The 18195-nt window shown below is 46.3% G+C and overlaps 7 protein-coding genes across 7 annotated transcripts; 3 read left to right on the plus strand and 4 right to left on the minus strand.

The window, feature by feature from the left end:
* Nucleotides 1-373: 373 nt before the first annotated feature.
* Nucleotides 374-1053, minus strand: GGI43DRAFT_428064 (uncharacterized protein; the record flags this gene model as incomplete). The annotated part of the gene is made up of 3 exons (XM_083208906.1): nucleotides 374-583; nucleotides 636-818; nucleotides 888-1053. The coding sequence occupies 3 exons, from the start codon at nucleotides 1051-1053 to the stop codon at nucleotides 450-452; spliced, it is 483 nt and encodes a 160-aa protein (XP_083059873.1). The 3' UTR covers nucleotides 374-449.
* A 452-nt stretch (nucleotides 1054-1505) lies between these two features.
* GGI43DRAFT_407328 (NMT1/THI5 like-domain-containing protein) lies at nucleotides 1506-3480 on the minus strand. Its single transcript, XM_083206220.1, has 5 exons — nucleotides 3341-3480; nucleotides 3031-3086; nucleotides 2874-2976; nucleotides 2747-2815; nucleotides 1506-2692 (listed from the first exon to the last, which is right to left on the minus strand). Exons 2-5 carry the CDS (start codon nucleotides 3063-3065, stop codon nucleotides 1871-1873), a joined length of 1029 nt encoding a protein of 342 aa, XP_083059874.1. The 5' UTR covers nucleotides 3066-3086; nucleotides 3341-3480; the 3' UTR covers nucleotides 1506-1870.
* Nucleotides 3481-3755: 275 nt separating this feature from the next.
* GGI43DRAFT_72714 (Alpha/Beta hydrolase protein) lies at nucleotides 3756-5852 on the minus strand. The gene is made up of 2 exons (XM_083210214.1): nucleotides 5181-5852; nucleotides 3756-5113 (listed from the first exon to the last, which is right to left on the minus strand). Exons 1-2 carry the CDS (start codon nucleotides 5653-5655, stop codon nucleotides 3942-3944), a joined length of 1647 nt encoding a protein of 548 aa, XP_083059875.1. The 5' UTR covers nucleotides 5656-5852; the 3' UTR covers nucleotides 3756-3941.
* A 2335-nt stretch (nucleotides 5853-8187) lies between these two features.
* Nucleotides 8188-9501, plus strand: GGI43DRAFT_384598 (uncharacterized protein; the record flags this gene model as incomplete). Its single annotated transcript, XM_083203544.1, has 3 exons — nucleotides 8188-8364; nucleotides 8441-8919; nucleotides 8982-9501. The coding sequence occupies 3 exons, from the start codon at nucleotides 8188-8190 to the stop codon at nucleotides 9499-9501; spliced, it is 1176 nt and encodes a 391-aa protein (XP_083059876.1).
* Nucleotides 9246-11105, minus strand: GGI43DRAFT_72816 (uncharacterized protein). Its single transcript, XM_083210215.1, has one exon. It carries the CDS (start codon nucleotides 10977-10979, stop codon nucleotides 9711-9713), a length of 1269 nt encoding a protein of 422 aa, XP_083059877.1. The 5' UTR covers nucleotides 10980-11105; the 3' UTR covers nucleotides 9246-9710.
* Nucleotides 11106-14370: 3265 nt separating this feature from the next.
* On the plus strand, nucleotides 14371-16274 carry GGI43DRAFT_72842 (M14 family metallopeptidase). Its single transcript, XM_083210216.1, has 3 exons — nucleotides 14371-15308; nucleotides 15362-15643; nucleotides 15701-16274. Exons 1-3 carry the CDS (start codon nucleotides 14639-14641, stop codon nucleotides 16009-16011), a joined length of 1263 nt encoding a protein of 420 aa, XP_083059878.1. The 5' UTR covers nucleotides 14371-14638; the 3' UTR covers nucleotides 16012-16274.
* GGI43DRAFT_72884 (uncharacterized protein) lies at nucleotides 16275-18028 on the plus strand. Its single transcript, XM_083210217.1, has 2 exons — nucleotides 16275-16867; nucleotides 16932-18028. The coding sequence occupies exons 1-2, from the start codon at nucleotides 16538-16540 to the stop codon at nucleotides 17922-17924; spliced, it is 1323 nt and encodes a 440-aa protein (XP_083059879.1). The 5' UTR covers nucleotides 16275-16537; the 3' UTR covers nucleotides 17925-18028.
* The last annotated feature ends 167 nt before the right edge of the window (nucleotides 18029-18195 follow it).

Below are 18195 nucleotides of genomic sequence, written 5' to 3' on the forward strand. Positions count from 1 at the left end.
GATACCATGTGCTTGGTGGACACGGCGTGTACGGCGGTGTTTTTCTGAAGATTTTCGAGTTTTATATTGATAATCTGGGTACTTTTCAAGTAACGCAACTTTGATTGCTTCTGACATTTCCTTGTACTTTCGTTGTATTTCTCTGGATTCTTTATTCCAAGCTCGCACTAAAATTTGAGCTCCATCAAATTAGTAGAAGCTTGATACTGGGCGAGAAAAAGGCCTTACAGAAACGATTCGAATATTATGTCGTTATTGAGCGATCTCGTCCGCACAGTCGCCAATTCTATTCAAATGGATTGCATATAGCCATTATTTAAAAGCAATCCCAGAATAGGTTATTTTGCTAGCATATCTCTCGGTAACCTCTCCTGTAGCTTTTTGTGTTGCCCTATATCGCATAGATATCTTCATGCTGCAAATTGCGCTAATTGTCGTAATTAGGCGAATCAACGTGGCTGAGATTGTTCCTTCTTTGCTAATGAATGCGAAGGGTACTGGATACCCAACATGCTCTTCACAAGCTTGCTATCTTCGAGTAGGATCGTAACGCGCATGGCATGATTGGCACATATTTTCATGGCTGAGGAATTAGCGTTCAAGAGTATATATTTTTATGCGTATAAAATACTAACATGAGAAGTAGCTAACTGCAAATGACTCGACCGCTTCCTGGAGGGGAGCAAACGCGCTTGGCTGGAAGCGAATACCAGGCTTTATCTCCTTGGCTATGTCGTGAATAATCTGCCGAAAAACTCGTTCTGACAATCGATCACGGGTATATTTTCGGGTATTTCTAGCTTTACGAAGCTCATTGTCTATCACAATTAGCAACATCATATACGTTAAGAGAAAGCATAGCGCAATAAGGGCCCTTGTAGACTCACTTCTTCTCCTTGGTGTCCACATTCCTCTCAAGCGACGAGGAGGTGGCCCCAGAGCGCCTCTGGCACTTTTGTTGGTTTTTCGTTCAGAATTAGTATTTGCTTTGGATACCAGGCCATTTTCCTTTGGGGAGCCTTGAAAAGCAGCGTCTGGAGATGTGTCCGCCATATTGGGTGCTTGCTTCGCAGATCGCAAAATGGGTAAAGAGAGATGCGTAAAAAGAGATTGAAAGAATAGGTTAATAAATAGATGAGAGGATATGCTGTTGGCGGTCAGTTGTATTTGGCTGGCAGTATTTTGATAAGAGTGGCAGTTGTAAGTGGTTGTTGATAGCTGTCAAGTGTATGCAGGCCTAGTGCATGCCCCAACACCAACCTTTTTTCCACGCTCGGCCGCATTCTTCCTCTTTCCTCTTGACTGTTTTGCTCAGCTTTTCATAGCTATCTACACAATCAACTACTTGTATTAAGACACCGAAGAGAATTGTAAGCGCAGTCGGCTACTAGAGCGGCCAATAAGCAGATCACGGCCTTGCCTGATAGCCCTCATACGAGGGGAGAGAGCACGTATGCTTATACAGCCCCCAAGTTACACATTCCAAAGATGGATGACATTGAATTGTTTGCTAGACGTTGCTACTGAAATATTGAAACGTACACTGGTTGATATTTTTAGAAAAAGAAAATGGTTCTACATTCCAAGTGCTGCAGATACTTCCAACTGCGTACGCCCGGAAATAAATACAAAGCTTTATAATGGAGAGAATTAGTTAGCAACATCAAGTTGCGTTCACAAATATGATCAAAGAAGGATTTTGTGTCTGGCATCAGTTTTTTATTTTATCTTCAGTAAAGAGCTATGCAGCTAAGAGAGTGACTGAGGCAGCAATGAACGTAGAGATGCCAAATCTGTATGCGTCTACAACGAGCGGAGACGCAACCACGCATATGCTCAGCCAGAGTGGCTGAAGGCTGTCTTGATCAAATTAGGCTTTGATGCTGGGTGGGAGTCGACGGAAGCCGCCTCGACAAGCAACGTCGCACTGCAGTTCAACCATGCGCTTCTGGTCGCCGGTCGGATCTTGAGAGTCGGCCTCAAGCTCCCAGCTGAGGAACTCATTGGTGTAGTTGGACTTGAACTGGGCATCAAGGACGCCGAGCCTTTGTCCATACTTGGTCACCTTGTTCCAGTCACGCTGAACATTCTTCAAATCCTTCGAAAAGTACGCAAAGCTGCGCTCAAACATCTTTCGGTTCAGATCAGTTCCCATCACGGGTTTGAAGTCAACGTACTCCGCCCAAGCCTTGTTCGGCTCAGCAAGCACGAAATCAGTAGCCTTTTTAACAGCACGGAGAAAAGCGCGAACCTTCTCTGGGTTCTTCTCAATGAAGGACTCGTTGCCAATGTAAAGAATGGTGCAGAAACAGCAGCAGCCCAATTCAGCGAGTTCATCAATGCGAAGCATTTGGACATCTGTCTTTGGGCGGCCCTGCTTGTCGAGCCACTCCTCAAGCTCAACCATCTGAACATTCTCCAAGCCAATACCAGCGTCAATTTCGCCAGTGATGATAGCCTTGGAAACGTTCATTCCACAGCGAACGGCAGTGTAGTCTTCAGGAGTGAGACCATAGTGGGAAGTCAATTCGTCAATTTGGATCTTGCCGAACTCGCCCACGTAGCCAATACGCTTGCCCTTGAGGGAGCGAAAGTCAGTGGTGATGCCTGACTCCTTAAGATAAATGACGCCAGTGAATGGTTCGTCAAGCAGGCTGCCAATCGAGGAGACAGGGAAGCCACGAGCTTTGGCCTTGAATAATTGTAAGTAAAAGCTAGTATAGTCAATGATGGTGGGCAATCTTACAGCAAGAGTATGAATCATTGCTTTGAATCCGAGGTCCACTTTACCAGATCCGATGATCTCAGTAACATCCTAACAGTAAGAATAAGCATTCTGTGCAATTGTCTTGAAAATTGAACAAATCACATACGCTAGGGTCATTGGGCTCCAAGAGAGCAACCTTGATGCCTTCTTCCTTGAAATATCCTTTCGCTTGAGCGAGGTACAGCGGTGCGTGGTACGGAGTAGCGTGCCTGTAACTTGGTTAACTCAATTGACTCGATTCAACTGACGAGGATAAGCCTGACCAGTTGGTCAAGAACGTGATCTTATCCGTCGACATTTTGGATGATCGAGCAAAAAGCTACGTGGGTTAGTCTGCGCAAAACTTATAGGGAGAGCAGTGGAAGCCCAAGAAGCAGATCCTTTCGCTGGTATTATCCAGATCAAGTTCGCCGGTATTTCTCAGATCAATCCACCATATCATGTTGTCTCTTCTCTAATGCTATAAACTGGGTTGGCATATCGAATGAACCGACCACCAACCGGCACATAGAAAGATTGAGACAACACAATACAGCAGATAGAACACCCGGATGCTTGCTCAGTCTACTTTACCTCGATGACTGGATAGTTCCATTGCGACAGGTGACATGGCTCCTTGTAGACGCGTGTCGTACCAATGGATTTTTAAATAGGTTTGTTGTTTGGTGCGATTGAAAGCTTGGCAATTTGGAAACAAAAGTAAGTTGTAAAGAAGTAAGAAAGAAAAGACAAAGAGGGATTCGAGAGCAGAGCCAAAGTTTTGAAAGACTTACCCCTCAATCTCACAGTGGGTATCAGTTATGTCATACCAGAGTTCAGATATCGCGCATAGAGTCAAGGCTTCTCAATGGCTCCGATAATATCCGTGATAATGAAGCGATATTCCCGTGGTGGGTTGCGCTGATAGGATGGAGCTAATGTAGCTTTTTAGAGCTGTCATAATAATGAGTAGCTTGAATTGATAACCAGCGTTAGGAAAAAATCTTTTTCTCATATACATGCGCCTTTTTCGCGACAAGGATTAATTCTATATACTCTAGTCTACTTTTACATGTGGCTTTCTTATCTTGGTAGCCCTGGGCATCTGGTCATGAAATTAAGTAACCACTTGGTATCAGGAAACACAGACGTGATTAATTTATGGGTCGTACATATCTAGCATAACTCGTATCATTCATTTTGAGCCTCCCATTCCATACATTTGTTGTGGTAGCAATGAGTAATTTGTTATTGCTGATCCAACTGTTCCTGAACCTGCTAACGTCACATTGGGGCATGGAGAGTTGAAAACTGACGGTTGTACAAATTGCGCTTTGGGGGCATTATTCTGACCAAGGACAATCAACGAGGCTGTTTCCTGGTTGAACTGAGGCCATCCAATACTTCCAAGTCCAGACGATGGGTCATTGCTGAAGGAGTACCAGGCGTGCTGCATCAGCTTCGTCAGATCCCTCTGGTCTGCCGTCGTGGGCAAGCCACTGACATCTGCTGACGCTCCAAAGATCATGTGTAAATCGACTCCGTGATACGCGCCGCTGGTAGGGTACAAACGAGTATTGTTCCAGTCGGCCATATATCGGTAAGCCCAGGCCGGCACGCCGTGAGCTTGGCGAGCGCCAGCCTGGTGAGACACGGGGCAAGTGAAAGACTCAAGGAGAAAAGACGCAACTTGGGCATCCGTCGGTATAATGCCGTTGGCATAGGCAGGGATGCGATAATACCCGTCTTCATTGTTGTTGTTTCCCAGTAGGAGAGACACCTTTGCAAAGCCACCGGAGTTGGTTAAGCTGACATAGTCTGAAAACACAATCTCCTCGTCTGGCATTGGGTAGAAAGCAGGAATGGATCGTAGAACACTGGTGCTTGGTATAGGCTTGATACCGGCTGCGGCGGCTTTGATAGCTTGCCAATCAGCCTCACGCATACAGGCCATGACATCGGAAGCAGAGGCACAATCCACAGCAGCCACAACAGTATCCCAGTTCTTCTCCGGGACGCCAGGGGCATTGACAGGAAAGCTGAAAACATTGCCCGAGTGCGCAATGACACCGTTGATAATGGGATCCTTTTCGTATGCATATGTCCAGTAATCCACTGCCACGCCACCAGCGGACTGGCCGGAGATGGTAATTTTGTTTGGATCGCCGCCGAATTGCTTGATGTTGTCACGCACCCATTCAACGGCAGCTCGCTGGTCGCGTAGCCCGAGATTTTGAGTCGAGCCTGGAGCACCCGGGAAACCAAAGATATTGAGTCGGTAGTTGACGGTCACAACCACGATGTCTTCTGCGTCGGCGAAGTATTTGCCAGTGTAAAAAGGGCTATCGGTATTTCCAATGGTAAACTCTGCTCTTTGCGTTAGTGATTGAGAGTATTCGGCATTGACTCTTACTCAAAAATCGGAATTGCTTACTGCCACCGTAAAAGAAGACCAACACGGGTTTCTTTGCCTTCAACGAATTCTGCGTCGCCTTTGACCAAATGTTCAGAGTAAGGCAGTCTTCGCTCTGGGGCGTGCCTGCGGCCGAGCCGAAATAATTAACAATCTGCTGCGCTTGAGGCGTGAATCCGGGATAGGCCACAGGCTTTGAAGGCGTTAGAGGGCAATCGGCTCCATAATTGGCCGCCTCATAAGAACTCTTGGATGTGATCTTAGCAGGCGGCGCGAATCGCAGGTCTCTAACAGGCGGTTGCGCAAATGGAATGCCCAGGTACTCAACCACGCAGTCTGAGTTGGAGGCAGCGTGGCCTATAATTGGGCCATTGGACGTCGACACGGTGAGAAATCGTTGTGTGTTACACGTCGATGCCGTGTCTTCCGCAGAAGCAGCTGCAGCAGTGGCAACGCCTAGAATTAAGACCGCGCTCTTGGCCTTAAAGAGAACCATGGCGATGTTGGAACCAAGGCTGGCAGAGATGTGTGAGCGAGTCGCCGATAATTGACACGCCTGCCGTTAACCAACAAGCAACAGCGGCATCTTCATCGATATATAGCTTCTGGATCTTCAGCATGTCATTGTTTTCGGATGTTGCCCATCCCGGTCCAATGCGCGGCGTGGGTACGGCTCATGGGCAATTTCAGCACCCGTCGTTAGCTAAACTCCATATTGATTGCCCTTGACCATGTTGAAAGGATCGCAGCTGCAGCCCGATTCAGTAAGTACGCCGCCAACGGTTTCTACAGGTACAAACATTGCCATATAATGGCTCAGTCAATTGTGGAGGTCCCAGCTCCAGTATGCGGTTAAATAGAGCTCGCTTTGCCTTCGCATCGGTTGGTCGATGCGAGTTCTTCGTTTGTGCACGCAAAAACTTCGTGTACCGAAGAGGCATCTAAACAATTGGCAGGGGGTATTCAACGGCCAATATTTCCCAGAGATGAAAGCAATCCCTACTGGAAGTTTGCGAATTTGCGGCCAGGAAATAACTGAGCAATTGTTGTATGCTAGACAGCCGGTACTCTGCAGCCAGATCAATAAAGCTGAAGCTAGCAAATACGAAACGATGACCCATCTGTATGCAGGTGCTAAGATCCTTGTATGCTGGTTTCAACCAAAGCTTCCAGTTGTTTTGATGGAGTTTGTTTCTTGCAGCATACCGATTCTCGCTATTCTAAAAGGCAATTGAGCCGGTATCCTTGGCATCGGAAGCATCCTAGTAGCCAACATCAGTGGCACAGCGTAAAAGTGCTTGTACTAATGCTGGTTCTTTCAATACTGATAGGAGTCCTTCTAGTATGAGCATTAGTCATAGGCAAGGGATGATGAAAGCTACATGTACAAATTGGACCTAGGTGCTTGGGATACTGTATGCCCAAGACAAGACTGCGCGTGCTCCATATGATATTTTTCCTCTCAATAGACTTAACGACTTGGAGCATCAGCCAAGAATACTAGCTGCGGTCTAATAAAGTTGTGTGACAGCTTTGGAGTGGGTTTGTTCACGGGCAACGGAGATCAGTTATTAGTGCAAGGATCAAATTAGCGCATTATTCAAATGTTTTGGCGCCCGTCTCAGTGGCCTCTAGTCTCTCAGAGCCCGCTGTCAAAAGAATTAGAGTTGGCGATTAACTCAGCTCATCTACCAAACATGATTCATGCAGTGCGGGAAAGCAAGTCAGTCTATCGCCAGGCATTGAGAAGAGCTGTCTGTGCCGGGCAATTGAAGAGATCATTCTACCTCCTCTCGTAAATTCACTCCTATAATGGAGCCTCTTGATGGCAGAGTCTGAACCAACACTCCTTCCTAACCAGTGCATGGTTGGACTCCTCTCCTAGCTGAGTGGAGAATGGAGGCCCGGTCCAGCTCCCCGAGCGATGCGTGGCCCTACCACCACGTCGTAGTAGTAGAAGCCGTTGCCATCGGCGTGTTTCTTCGCAGCCAAAAGAGCCCCTAAGAGGCCCTGTGAAGGAGAAGGGGCCGAATGTGCTCTAAAAATCACGTAAGAGGATTATCTCATCACAGGGGGAGAGTGCTCACGTGTATTACTCCGGGTAACTACAAACAATGCAAAAGGCACTGAATTGTATTTGGGTCATCTATATTGCCTGTAGAGCGGCAGTGAGATCGTTTCGTAGTCGGCATATACTGCCGGCATGCGAAGCGAACGGCCCAACGTTCACGTAACAAGAGAAAAACATGAGATGGGCTGTGCTTCTGGGATGAATGAATTTCTCCCTTCTCGCTGTTATAAAACAACTGCGAGATGCCAATTAGCTTAGTGCGTGCGAGGGAAATGAAAAAAAAAAAAAAAAAAAAAAAAAAAAAAATAACATTCTCTGCATCATTGGCATTTATATAGTGTATTAGCAACTTTAATAGCTGCTATTCCCTCGTTAAAATAGCAAGAGACTGTGATCATTTTGGTGAGGTCTGTGACATGCTCCACTTGTTGTTATACCTGGGCAGCTCAGACCTACTATTGTTCCCACCGATGGCCTGAAGCTGCATAGCACAAGTCATCAGAGCTGAATCTGCCAACTAAAAGAATAGCGTTAAAGATGTCGGCATTGATAAGGTCTTCCTGGCTGCACTAGATACGTAGTAGTGTTACTTAAAAACCTTTGCTGCCCTTCGGCGGATGGGGTTGCTCTCTCTAGAGACTGCTGGCATCCAGTGCTAGCATTGATACACGTACTCAAGGGGTAGCGTTTCGTATCTGATCGGCAACGGTAAATTGTGTATACCAGGAATTTGCTTATTGTGGTCGACTGACTGCTCTCCTTTTAAGGCGTCCGAGGGTCACACAGCCCTCTTCTTCAGGAAATCGACTTTTATCCCTGGATATTTTGGATCAAAACCTGTAACCAGAGCCTCGAAATTCAGTCTTCCAACAGGTCAGATATCTCAATGCTAAATTCGTCGCTCCAGCCATGTATCTTGTTATCAAGCTGTAGTTAAGGTTACAACAGCAATCCGCGATGGGGCCAAAGGGTATAGGCTTCCCTGTTGACGGAGTAGACAATCATGGTTGGAAGCTGTACATTACATCCATGTCGATGATTATCCTTTCCGAGTTGGCTATCCTTGGTAGATGCGTTAGCCGAGTCCATCTCTACAACTTTGGTGTTGACGATATTGTGATTATCGTTTCATTGGTGAGCCTCCTTCCACTTCCGCTATATTTCAATAGACGTTTTCTGATTTTCCACTGATTTGGTTCCTTCAATTCAGCTGTTCTCGGTCATTCTCTCTGCTTCCGTTCAGATTGCCATTGGAAATGGATATGGTATGCACAAAGCTGACCTCACCGCCACTGAGCTTGGGACCGCGCTCAAGTGGTTTTTCATCGCACAAACGCCTTACAAAGTAACTGTTTGTCTCAATAAAGTGGCCACCATCTTGCTCTACCTGCGTATTTTTATCACCCAAAAATTTCGAATAGCTGGCTATACTGTCATGGGAATCATTATCGCTTGGAGCGTTGGAGCTGTGGCATCAACGATTTTTCAGTGTGTCCCAATTGCGGGTGCCTGGGATAAGACAGTTGACGCAACATGCATCAATTCGAATATATTCTGGGTCGCATATGCTGTTATGGATATCTTGACAGACATGGTGGTTTTGACTCTTCCTCTTCCACCAATTATGGCGCTTCAGCTGAGTACGCGGAATAAATTGATGATATGTGCCATCTTCTTGATGGGTGGATTGTAAGTGAATCTCTGCTCCCCTATCCAGACAAAATGCTAATTGTCAAATGCTCTGTCTATAGTGTTACTATCCCGTCCATTCTTAGAGCAGCATCTGTGCAGAACTCGCTTGCCAACAAATCCGATATCACGTGGAATTTTATCGATCGCGGAATATGGACATTGATCGAGGCAAACTCAGGCATTATCGGTGCTTGCCTTCCCGCTCTCAGGCAGCCATTAGCTCGAGCGTTCCCTCATATCTTCGGCTCAATCGTGAGGAACTCTAAATTTGAAGACGATGAAGCACCACGCAAAGGAACCTTTACTCTATCCAGTCTGTCCGGAGGGGCATCTAACCCAGCTTTGTGGCTTGGAGGAGGGCATGGCCGCCAAGTTGTATCTATTTCAGGACCCGAAGCAATAATGGGGAGAAAAAGTGATGAGCTATGCATCATCGACGAGAGCGCAAAAGAAAACGATAGTTGCTCCGAGACACTGAGTGCTCACGGCATCTCAAAAACAGTTGAAGTTGTGAGGATGTCGTTCCACATAGACGCAAAAAGGCATAATAATGATAAGGTTGCCGCATCAAGGTCTTAATAAAATGATTAACGTTGATAATTTTAGATTTGTTCTCCATAGGTTGTAGTGCCATGAACCAGGTGTATGTGTTTCCCAGTGCTCAGTTTTTGATAACTAGCTTCCAATAATATCAAATAAAACGAAAAATAACCACGCTTGCCCTCTATCCTATATACCTTATCAAACATATTAATACAAATCAAATATCATGCATATATGGATGACATTTATGCTGAATAAAGCCTCTCGAAACTAAAATTCCACGTCGACTTAAGAGCGCCTCCTCTAGCTGATGACCCCCTCGCTCCAATATGCTGAAAAGCACTTGGCACGAGTGCCCATTTGTCAAGCCCAAGGCTGTCTGCTGTCTTTTCGATTGTAGAATCAGCGGGCAGATCATAAGGCGGCTCTTTTAGCTTCTCTTCAAGTATGGGGAGATGCCGACTTGGTATAACTAGGCTCTGGCTACAGCAGCCGTACCGCGGCATCTCTTGGACGCCGAACGGAAGTGGACTGACTGTTAGCCGACCAGCCATAAATCCTAGCCCAATAAATAAGGGTATCCATATGAAAAGAATATTCGCCATCAGAAGTTTCGAAACTTTGGAGGCTCGCTCTTTGGCAGAGGGCTGCGCCATGTGGTAGACTTGCCGAGTAGCGAGCATGGCCCCCAATACAGCCGCGTATATCAAGATAATGTTTCGTATATATATGGGCCATTCCTCCGAGTTCCAGCCCATATACGTCTCGGTATAAAATAGTCTAAGGTAAAGCCAGTCTTGATTTTTGGCAACCGCACGCTCGTTTACTTGTGGTGTTGCGTCTCGAAGTCGCTGGAACCAGTCTCTCGCAGCAATAACGTCATCTTCGACTAGGATAAAGTATTCGGCGTTGTTTTGGCGACATAATTCAGAAAGCACAGAGTAGTCGCGTCTTACTCTTTCGTCTCTAGCCGCAAATTCGGGATGCCGTGGTATCGTCTGGTAGCCATTTGAGGCAACTAGGTCCTTTGGCGTGTCCTCATGAACCACAACGGTGTCGGCGATTGCATGAAGCCAATGCTGTCCGAATGCCGAATTCACTGTCGCATCGGTATCGGATAAAAGAACAACGATGTATATTGAATCTCGTTCTTCGGGTGTCAGGGTATCGACGAGGGACGCTGCTGTTTTAGCGAAAAATTGCGCGCGCTCTCGTTGGAGAGTTGGGATGCCGATACAATAAGGCGCGGCATAGCCAATACTCTCTTCCGACCCTTTCAATAATCTACTATTCTGCGTCTGACTCGAGGCAAGGAAGGCATCGGCTTCCTGCTCTCTTACGGCAGAGTAAAGTGGCTGGTACGCGGCATCCCAGCGAAAGAAGTACGATGACGGGTCGTAGTAGGTAGTCTGTTGAAGGTATCGGAAAGTAAGAAGCCAAATTAAGCCAAGTACAAAGTTGATCACCCGGAGATCGATAAGAAAACGAGTTAACGAGGGAGATGATTTAGTCATTAGGGCATTCTTTGGCTACATATGCCGAGCGAGGGCAGAAATGCTTTAATCGTCTGTCCGCGGGTAGATGACATGAAAGGAGTTGTTTTGTCGGAGTTCTAAAGCTAGCAAGGCACTACTAATATGAAAGACACCTCACAGGGATCCTTATGATGATTCAACTCCATATTATAGCCTAAAGCGTCTCCACGAAACGCGGCCATTAATAGTATTGCAGACGGGGCTGATCATACAAACGATAACCGAAGGAATAATTGGTAAGCGCTAGCCCGCGGGATATCCATGTTGACTTCTTGGGCCAAGAGAGCCCTGAGTGGCAATACGCCGCCAATTCTCATGCATCTGATGTAGACGGGCTATCAATCTAGAGCTTCATCTGGTGCTTCAAGAGTTATTCGCCCGCATTGGTATACTGTGACATGCAGAAAAGGGGCAATGCTATCACGGCTCTAATGCTTAGTGTTTCTTAACCATCGTCGTGTTCTGCGACCAGGCCGCGCTAGTACCCGTAGTCTGTAAGATTTTGCACGTATTAGATACGAGATGCCAAGTACTCTACTCCTTTGCACGAGGTGCGTTTCAAAGAATAGAGTGAAGGTCCTCGTCCGGAACACCGGCTCTCGGAAATAAAAATAAAGTTATCATTGCAGCCAAGACGTCCATGGGGCTGCCCTATGTCTCGCGATGTCACAATAGGCTCAAAGCTGTATCAACCCGGAAGACATCTCATAAACAACTAGAGTGTTGCCCCCTTTGTTAGGTAAAACAGCCAAAGAGAAAAGAAAAAGCCTGGCTGCAGCTGTTAAAGCGCCTAGTTGCAGCTAGTTTCATGCTGCCAGAATTCTTGGACTACTCTGTGTGCGGGCCCTGCCGGAAATATTGCCCCCGTTCAGGGGAACAGACGCCCGCCACCTCAGCTAAGATTACTCTTCTACCCTCATTACGGCGTAGTAAGGAGGGCTAATGCTCCCCTAAAACTCATTTGGCATTGACGCGGCCGGCTATAGCGGCTCTGGTCAACTTGGCACACGTATCAATATAGCTCTAGATCACGCTCAAATTCCCACAAGAAATTGGCCACAAGAAATTGAATATGAATAATAAATACGTACTGTACTTCCCAATGGTTGAAAAGAATGATGAGTGGCAATACGGATGCTTCAACCGAAGTAAGAATGAACTAATTATATATATTTGAGTGATCTACATGTACGCTGGATGAAATAAGCAGCTGTTAGTGGTTGATGCTAATGAAAGTTAAAAGCTTATTCCATACATACAGCGCGCTGTGAAATTTTCTGAAAAGCTAACAGTGACAGCCATGCAACAATCTCGCGCCATTCTTAGTTGACGGCTCCTTGTTTTTCTGCATGTCAGCTAAAGGCGCCCTGCTGTTTAGATTTCACTTGGCAGTTTTATCTCATACTTTTCTATTCCTTATGCCCTACTAACTCTTGACCTTTTTGCGAGGATACAAGCGTGTTGTTTTCAGTAGTCTTGGGCTACTGGCACCGCCACCGACACTATGATCTAATCCCCGCAGCAGCCTCCACTCATACTTCCGATGTTTCCAAAGCAATGTGCAATAAGGGAGCAGCTCTCATTTCTACTGCTGTAGCATATTACTCAAAAGAGAATGAAATTCAGCACAACTGCGCGTCGACCTTTCGCTGTCATTACATATGTAGTTGGATATAGCACGAAGACGTATCCTGGCGGCGCTATCAATAATATTTAGCAGGGCTCGTGATTACCCCGGCTATATGTAACAACTTGTTCAAATTTACGGCAAAGGAATCGGCAGCTGGTTAGCGTTCTGCAATTACGGACGGGGTTCATTTTCTTTTCCCCTGCAAAATCGTTTGATCGTGATGCCAAGCCAAGAGACCAAGCCAGATCGGACAATAGGCGCTTCGCTGGCGATATTCCCCCAGCAAGCGGCAAGAGAAAACACATAATAATAATCTGTATTTTCATATCTTTAGGTAGCCCTATTTTTGTGCCATCCATTTAACTTGTGCTTATTATATCCACCCTTGCTGTTATCTTCTATTTTTACATACATACTGTACGAAATTTCCGTGAATCTTAGCTACTCGGTTATAATTCCTCAAAGGACTTCAAAATGTGCAGCGAAAATCTATCCGTACAAAAATATCTCTGAGTAATACCGAAACTTGAAAATAAAAATGTCATTAGATGTTTATGGCTCCAGACGAGGTATTTTCGCTGCAAAGATTGCTTGGGTACTACTATCATCACTGTCCCTTCTTCCTTTCTCCTACCTATACCTATACAGTATCTTAATGGTTATTGGTTGATTAGTAACCACGCCCTGCGTGTACGCAGGCTTGAAGTATATTGACTTCCAGATTCTATGACCAAGCAGCCCAGAACGTTATAGTTTGAACGAAAATGCATAGCCTTCCGCCTTAAGGTGTCACACGCTTTGGTACACATTAACCCTGTGCTGTCAACATCATGAACCAGATTATCGTATAGCAGATTTTTGAGTGTGGCGCGATAATGCTAAATCCGATTCTAACTGCGACGGAGCTGCCATGTCTGTGCCAAGTGGGATAGCTGCAGGAGGACCCTAGTGTTCGATTAGTAGCTTGAACATGCTTAAAAGGAACTTTAGAGCGCCCCCAATATACAATTTTCAACGCCTGGTTGGCGGTACTTGGCCTATGTTGGCATACCGTTACATTCGGTACCACCTTGAGCGGAGGCAAAGTGCCTCCAGCCGCAGGGCACTTTTGAAGGGCGGCTTGCATGAAATACGCTATAAATACACCGTAATAGTCTTCGAAATCCGAAGGTAAGACATACTCTCTCGCGTTATTAACTCTTGCAGTAGAGGAGGGAAAGGTAGTGAGGCAGCGAGCTATTAGAAAGCGGTGAGATATTGGAGACACTCGAGGCCTGCAAAGTGCCCTTCGAGCTCAAACTCTTTGCTGCATTGATTCCAGCTCTTGGAAGCCTCATATCTCTCTCCCTTCGTGATCGACTATTGCCTGCCAAAAGTCCCATCGCGTGGAGCGAATTTGCGCGTCTCGTTCCGGCAGGTCGACCACAGAGCAATGCAATTACGATTACAATCGACACCCCTCTCCCATTCATTCACGGAAAACCAGCCTTCTTCGGCAGTTCCATCGAGGAGACTCACTTAGTTCAAAGCCCAGAAGCATTACTGGGATCTAAAGCCGTGAGCGGGGAGGATTTTGGTAGGATCTGCGTGATGCGGACCCTCTTGACGTGATCCAATCAACAAGCAAGTCGGAGCATTTCATCATCCTCGGCCTCAAGCTCTAAGGGAAAAAAGATTGTTTCCTCTCATGCTTGTTTGCTATTCATTGCTTTACAGTTGCACTGTTCTCGTTTATTTGTCTGAGTCATTGGCGGAGCTTGCTATCGCTGTAGTTTCCTTTCCCGATTACTACCTTCTAATCGTGGTAAAAGGCCGTATTCATACGAACTTTGATTCCAATAACAAGAAATATCGTCGGTCTAAATGATGCAGAAGAATTGACTATATATTATGAGATGCGAACCGACTGAACTGAGAAACGCCTGCCTGCTCTCAGCCTCTGTCAGGGTATTCACTTGGTACTACCAGTGCACAAAGTGAAACTTCTTTGACGCCGTTAGTCTTTACTATGAAGTCTCTTACACTACTATCGGCTTTCTTTGCTTCGGCATTGGCTGCCGTTATCCACCCCCCAAAGGTGTCCTATGATGGCTACAAGGTCTTCCGGCTGGCTGTCGACAACGACAATATCGATCGCATCAATGGCGTTATTGATAAGCTGAGTCTTCAGACGTGGAAGTCTGCGAAGAGGACAGGCTCTTTCACAGATATCGTAGTCGATCCTAGCCAGCTGGAAGCTTTCAATAAAGAGACATTCGGTTTGAAGACGATCGTTATGCACGAGAATCTTGGTGCTTCAATTGCAGAAGAAGCTGCTTTTCAACCCTTCGTTGCTGACGCTGCTGTCAACAGCACATGGTTCACTTCATACCATGCCTATGCAGACCACTTGAATTTCCTCACAAATTTGCATACACAGTTCCCCAACACTTCGGAGATTGTCACCTCTGGCTCCTCTTTGAACGGCAATCCCATTACTGGCATTCACTTCTGGGGTAGCGCAGGTAAAGGTGTCAATCCTGCCGTCATCCTGCACGGAACTGTTCATGCTAGAGAATGGATTGCTACCATGGTTGTCGAGTATTTTGGCTATACTCTCCTAACAAGCACCGATGCTACAACGAAGAGCTTTCTGAACAAATATGACTTTTACGTCTTCCCAGTCGTAAACCCTGATGGTGAGCTTCTTCGCATATCTCGTGCGATGCAATCCTAATATTTACAATTGTAGGATTCTTATATACCCAGACTAGCGACCGTTTGTGGCGCAAAAACCGCCAAACAAACTCTGGCAGCTCATGTATCGGTCGTGATATTAACCGAAACTGGAATTACATGTGGAATGTTCCTGGAGGCGCATCCACTGACCCCTGTGCCGACGATTACAAAGGCGTTAGTGCGGGCGACACTGTCGAATTCAAGGCCCTATCTTCATACATTCAGGGTATTAAGAATGCCCAAGGCCTCAAGCTATATATCGACTATCACTCCTACTCTCAACTATTCATGACTCGTGAGTAATGGGTGACCTAATAATTAGCTGAGATAGGCACTAATAGCATGATTCTAGCCTATGGATATTCTTGCGACGCCGTAGCTCCCAATAATGATGAGTTGCAATCTCTCGCCCAGGGCGCCGTTGCCGCCATTCAGGCCGTCCATGGAACATCGTTTGCCTACGGCCCTATCTGCTCGACTATCTATCAAGCTACTGGCTCTAGCGTTGACTATGTGAATGATGTTATCGGATCAGACTATACTTTTACTTCTGAGCTTAGAGACACTGGCAGATACGGTTTCGTCCTTCCAGCAAACCAAATCCAGCCCAGCGGAGAGGAAGCATATGCAGGCTTCAAGTATTTGCTGCAGAACATGAACTAGGCGTTGGCCTGCAGGTGTGATAGGAAGAAGCAAAAGAGAGAGAAGAAAATGAATAAATAAATCCAAAGCTCCATTTCGAGCGAACCCTATTGCGTTCCGTTAGCCCTAGGAGATCGTGAAACGCTATAGTCGTTGCATCAACTAGGTAGCCGAGTCGTGGCCGAGCCAATCCCTGCTCTCAATATTCCACATCTTTTCCCCCCCTCCAATCCCGTCTTTTTTTAAGTAAACCTTCGTCTAATCGTTTACTAGATTAAATGAAAATCTCCGCTTTGTTTCCATAAAAGTGGCTGCACAAGCCAGTTAGACGTGCGAAATAGGTGGTATGTTTTGCCTTATATAAGAAATTGAAGCTTCTCCAGTACTGGGCCTCGGCCCCCCGCATTCGTGAAAGCCGAAGTGACGCAATGTCGCAGTTAAAATCAAAGAGGAAATAATGTTGTATATACTCGCATCCCGCCGGTTTTTTCAATTTTTTTCCTGTTGATCGCCTCATAGAGGATTTACTGTTTGCGCATTCGTCACCATGGCGGCCCGCGCCTCGATCGTCGTCGTGCTACTTGCCGTGTTACTCGGCTACGTATACAACGCCTATGTACAGCGAGCCCTCCTAGTCATGGGCGCATTTCGGCAACCAGAAAGCACAGAATTGGCTCCTGGAGACTTTGTAACTATTGATGGCACAACACACTGCGAGGACCTGCATTATCACGAATCGACAGGCTTAATCTTCACTGCCTGTGAAGGTTTTCAAGGGAGCCGTCTGAAATGGTTCCCTCCGATCGACCACTTTTTTGAGCCATCAAACCCTGGGCTTAACAGCATGAAGGGAAACCTCCAGGTTATAGATCCAAAGGTAAGAATGTTAACCAGATCGCGTTTAATACGGCAAGACAAAATAATTTAACACCTTAGAGCAGACATTTAAATCGCAGGTTCTGACTCTCGAAGGGTTTAGCGGCCCATTCGTAACCCATGGCATTGATGTCATTGATGACCCAGAGAAGCCAAAGGGCGAAGCAGTTTACGTATTCGCCGTTAACCATAAGCCCAATCCCAAGCATTATGGTGAGAATGGCGATGCCAATGCTCCACGGTGTTATTCAGTCATAGAGTTATTCCATCACATTGTTGGATCAGGCAAAGCAAGACACGTCAGGACAATATGGCACCCTCTCATCACCACGCCAAATGATATATTTGCCTTTTCTCCAACGTCGTTCTTGGTAACCAATGATCACTACTTCAGGTCCGGACTCCCGCGCATGATGGAAGATATGATGCCTATAATTGCATTCACAAACACTGTTCATGTACAGCTCCAGGACTTGAAGCCGGTTGAAGCTGATGACGCAGGAATTCATGCGTCAGTTGCACTGGACAAGCTACATAATTTGAATGGACTCGGCCACGGTCGAACTGAAGATGAAGTTTTCGTAACTGGCTGTGCCAGCGGCGCCATGCATGTGGGCAAGATCCGTGATGGCAAGGATTCCGAGAAAATCATCGACGTCAGCAAAACCATCGAATTTAGCTTACCTATCGACAATCCAACTTACTTCAAGGATCCTTATGCTAACAAAACATTCGATGCAAGCGGGGTTGTTGCATCTGGGCCCACCAGGGGCGTAGACTGGTTCTCAAACAAGGGAATGGAGAATGTTCTGGATCCTAGTATGGTGTGGATGGCCTCACCAAGGTTCAGCGGACAGAAACAAGAAGGTGCTGCAAAAGGGGAGGAAGACTGGGATGTCAAAGTCATCTTCCAAGATGACGGGCACAGAATCCGAACCGCCAGCGCCTCTGTATTGCTGGCCATTGATCCCAAAGAAGAGCAGGGTAGACGATGCGCGTGGCTCTTTGTCTCGAGCTATCAGGCCGCCAACGCCATTGCTGTCAAGATTGATCTATAATATTGAGGCTGCATGTTTTTATACCTTCTTCCTTATTCTTTCTTCTTGCTTTGCGAATTGCAGTAATTAGAAGGGGTAAGCATGGAACGATTTTACCCATAGCAAGCGATACGAATGCCCTTCTATACCACGTTACCTAGTTTGGGAAGCCACGAGCTTTTTGCAGTGCTTATCATACAGCGGCGCAAGGTATGCTTCATCGAGCTTCTCAGATAGATAAACAATCTAAATGTTGATAAGACGGAGTCGGTGGCTTGGCTATATATTGCGT

Source organism: Trichoderma evansii, assembly GCF_050947405.1.
Source record: "Trichoderma evansii strain SZMC 28006 chromosome Unknown GGI43scaffold_12, whole genome shotgun sequence".
Lineage (NCBI taxonomy): Eukaryota > Fungi > Ascomycota > Sordariomycetes > Hypocreales > Hypocreaceae > Trichoderma > Trichoderma evansii.

Excerpts from the sequence above, each read along its gene's own strand:
- GGI43DRAFT_72714 (XM_083210214.1), bottom strand. The coding sequence starts at position 5,655 with ATGGTTCTCTTTAAGGCCAAGAGCGCGGTCTTAATTCTAGGCGTTGCC. Across the intron at positions 5,114-5,180 it reads GGTCTTCTTTTACGGTGGCA|AGTTTACCATTGGAAATACC; the intron begins GTAAGCAATTCC and ends CGCAAAGAGCAG.
- GGI43DRAFT_72884 (XM_083210217.1), top strand. The coding sequence starts at position 16,538 with ATGGCGGCCCGCGCCTCGATCGTCGTCGTGCTACTTGCCGTGTTACTC. Across the intron at positions 16,868-16,931 it reads TCCAGGTTATAGATCCAAAG|ACATTTAAATCGCAGGTTCT; the intron begins GTAAGAATGTTA and ends ACCTTAGAGCAG.
- GGI43DRAFT_407328 (XM_083206220.1), bottom strand. The coding sequence starts at position 3,065 with ATGTCGACGGATAAGATCACGTTCTTGACCAACTG. Across the intron at positions 2,816-2,873 it reads TGGAGCCCAATGACCCTAGC|GATGTTACTGAGATCATCGG; the intron begins GTATGTGATTTG and ends TCTTACTGTTAG. Across the intron at positions 2,693-2,746 it reads CAATGATTCATACTCTTGCT|GCCAAAGCTCGTGGCTTCCC; the intron begins GTAAGATTGCCC and ends CAATTATTCAAG.
- GGI43DRAFT_72816 (XM_083210215.1), bottom strand. The coding sequence starts at position 10,979 with ATGACTAAATCATCTCCCTCGTTAACTCGTTTTCTTATCGATCTCCGG.
- GGI43DRAFT_72842 (XM_083210216.1), top strand. The coding sequence starts at position 14,639 with ATGAAGTCTCTTACACTACTATCGGCTTTCTTTGCTTCGGCATTGGCT. Across the intron at positions 15,309-15,361 it reads CCCAGTCGTAAACCCTGATG|GATTCTTATATACCCAGACT; the intron begins GTGAGCTTCTTC and ends TTACAATTGTAG. Across the intron at positions 15,644-15,700 it reads CTCTCAACTATTCATGACTC|CCTATGGATATTCTTGCGAC; the intron begins GTGAGTAATGGG and ends GCATGATTCTAG.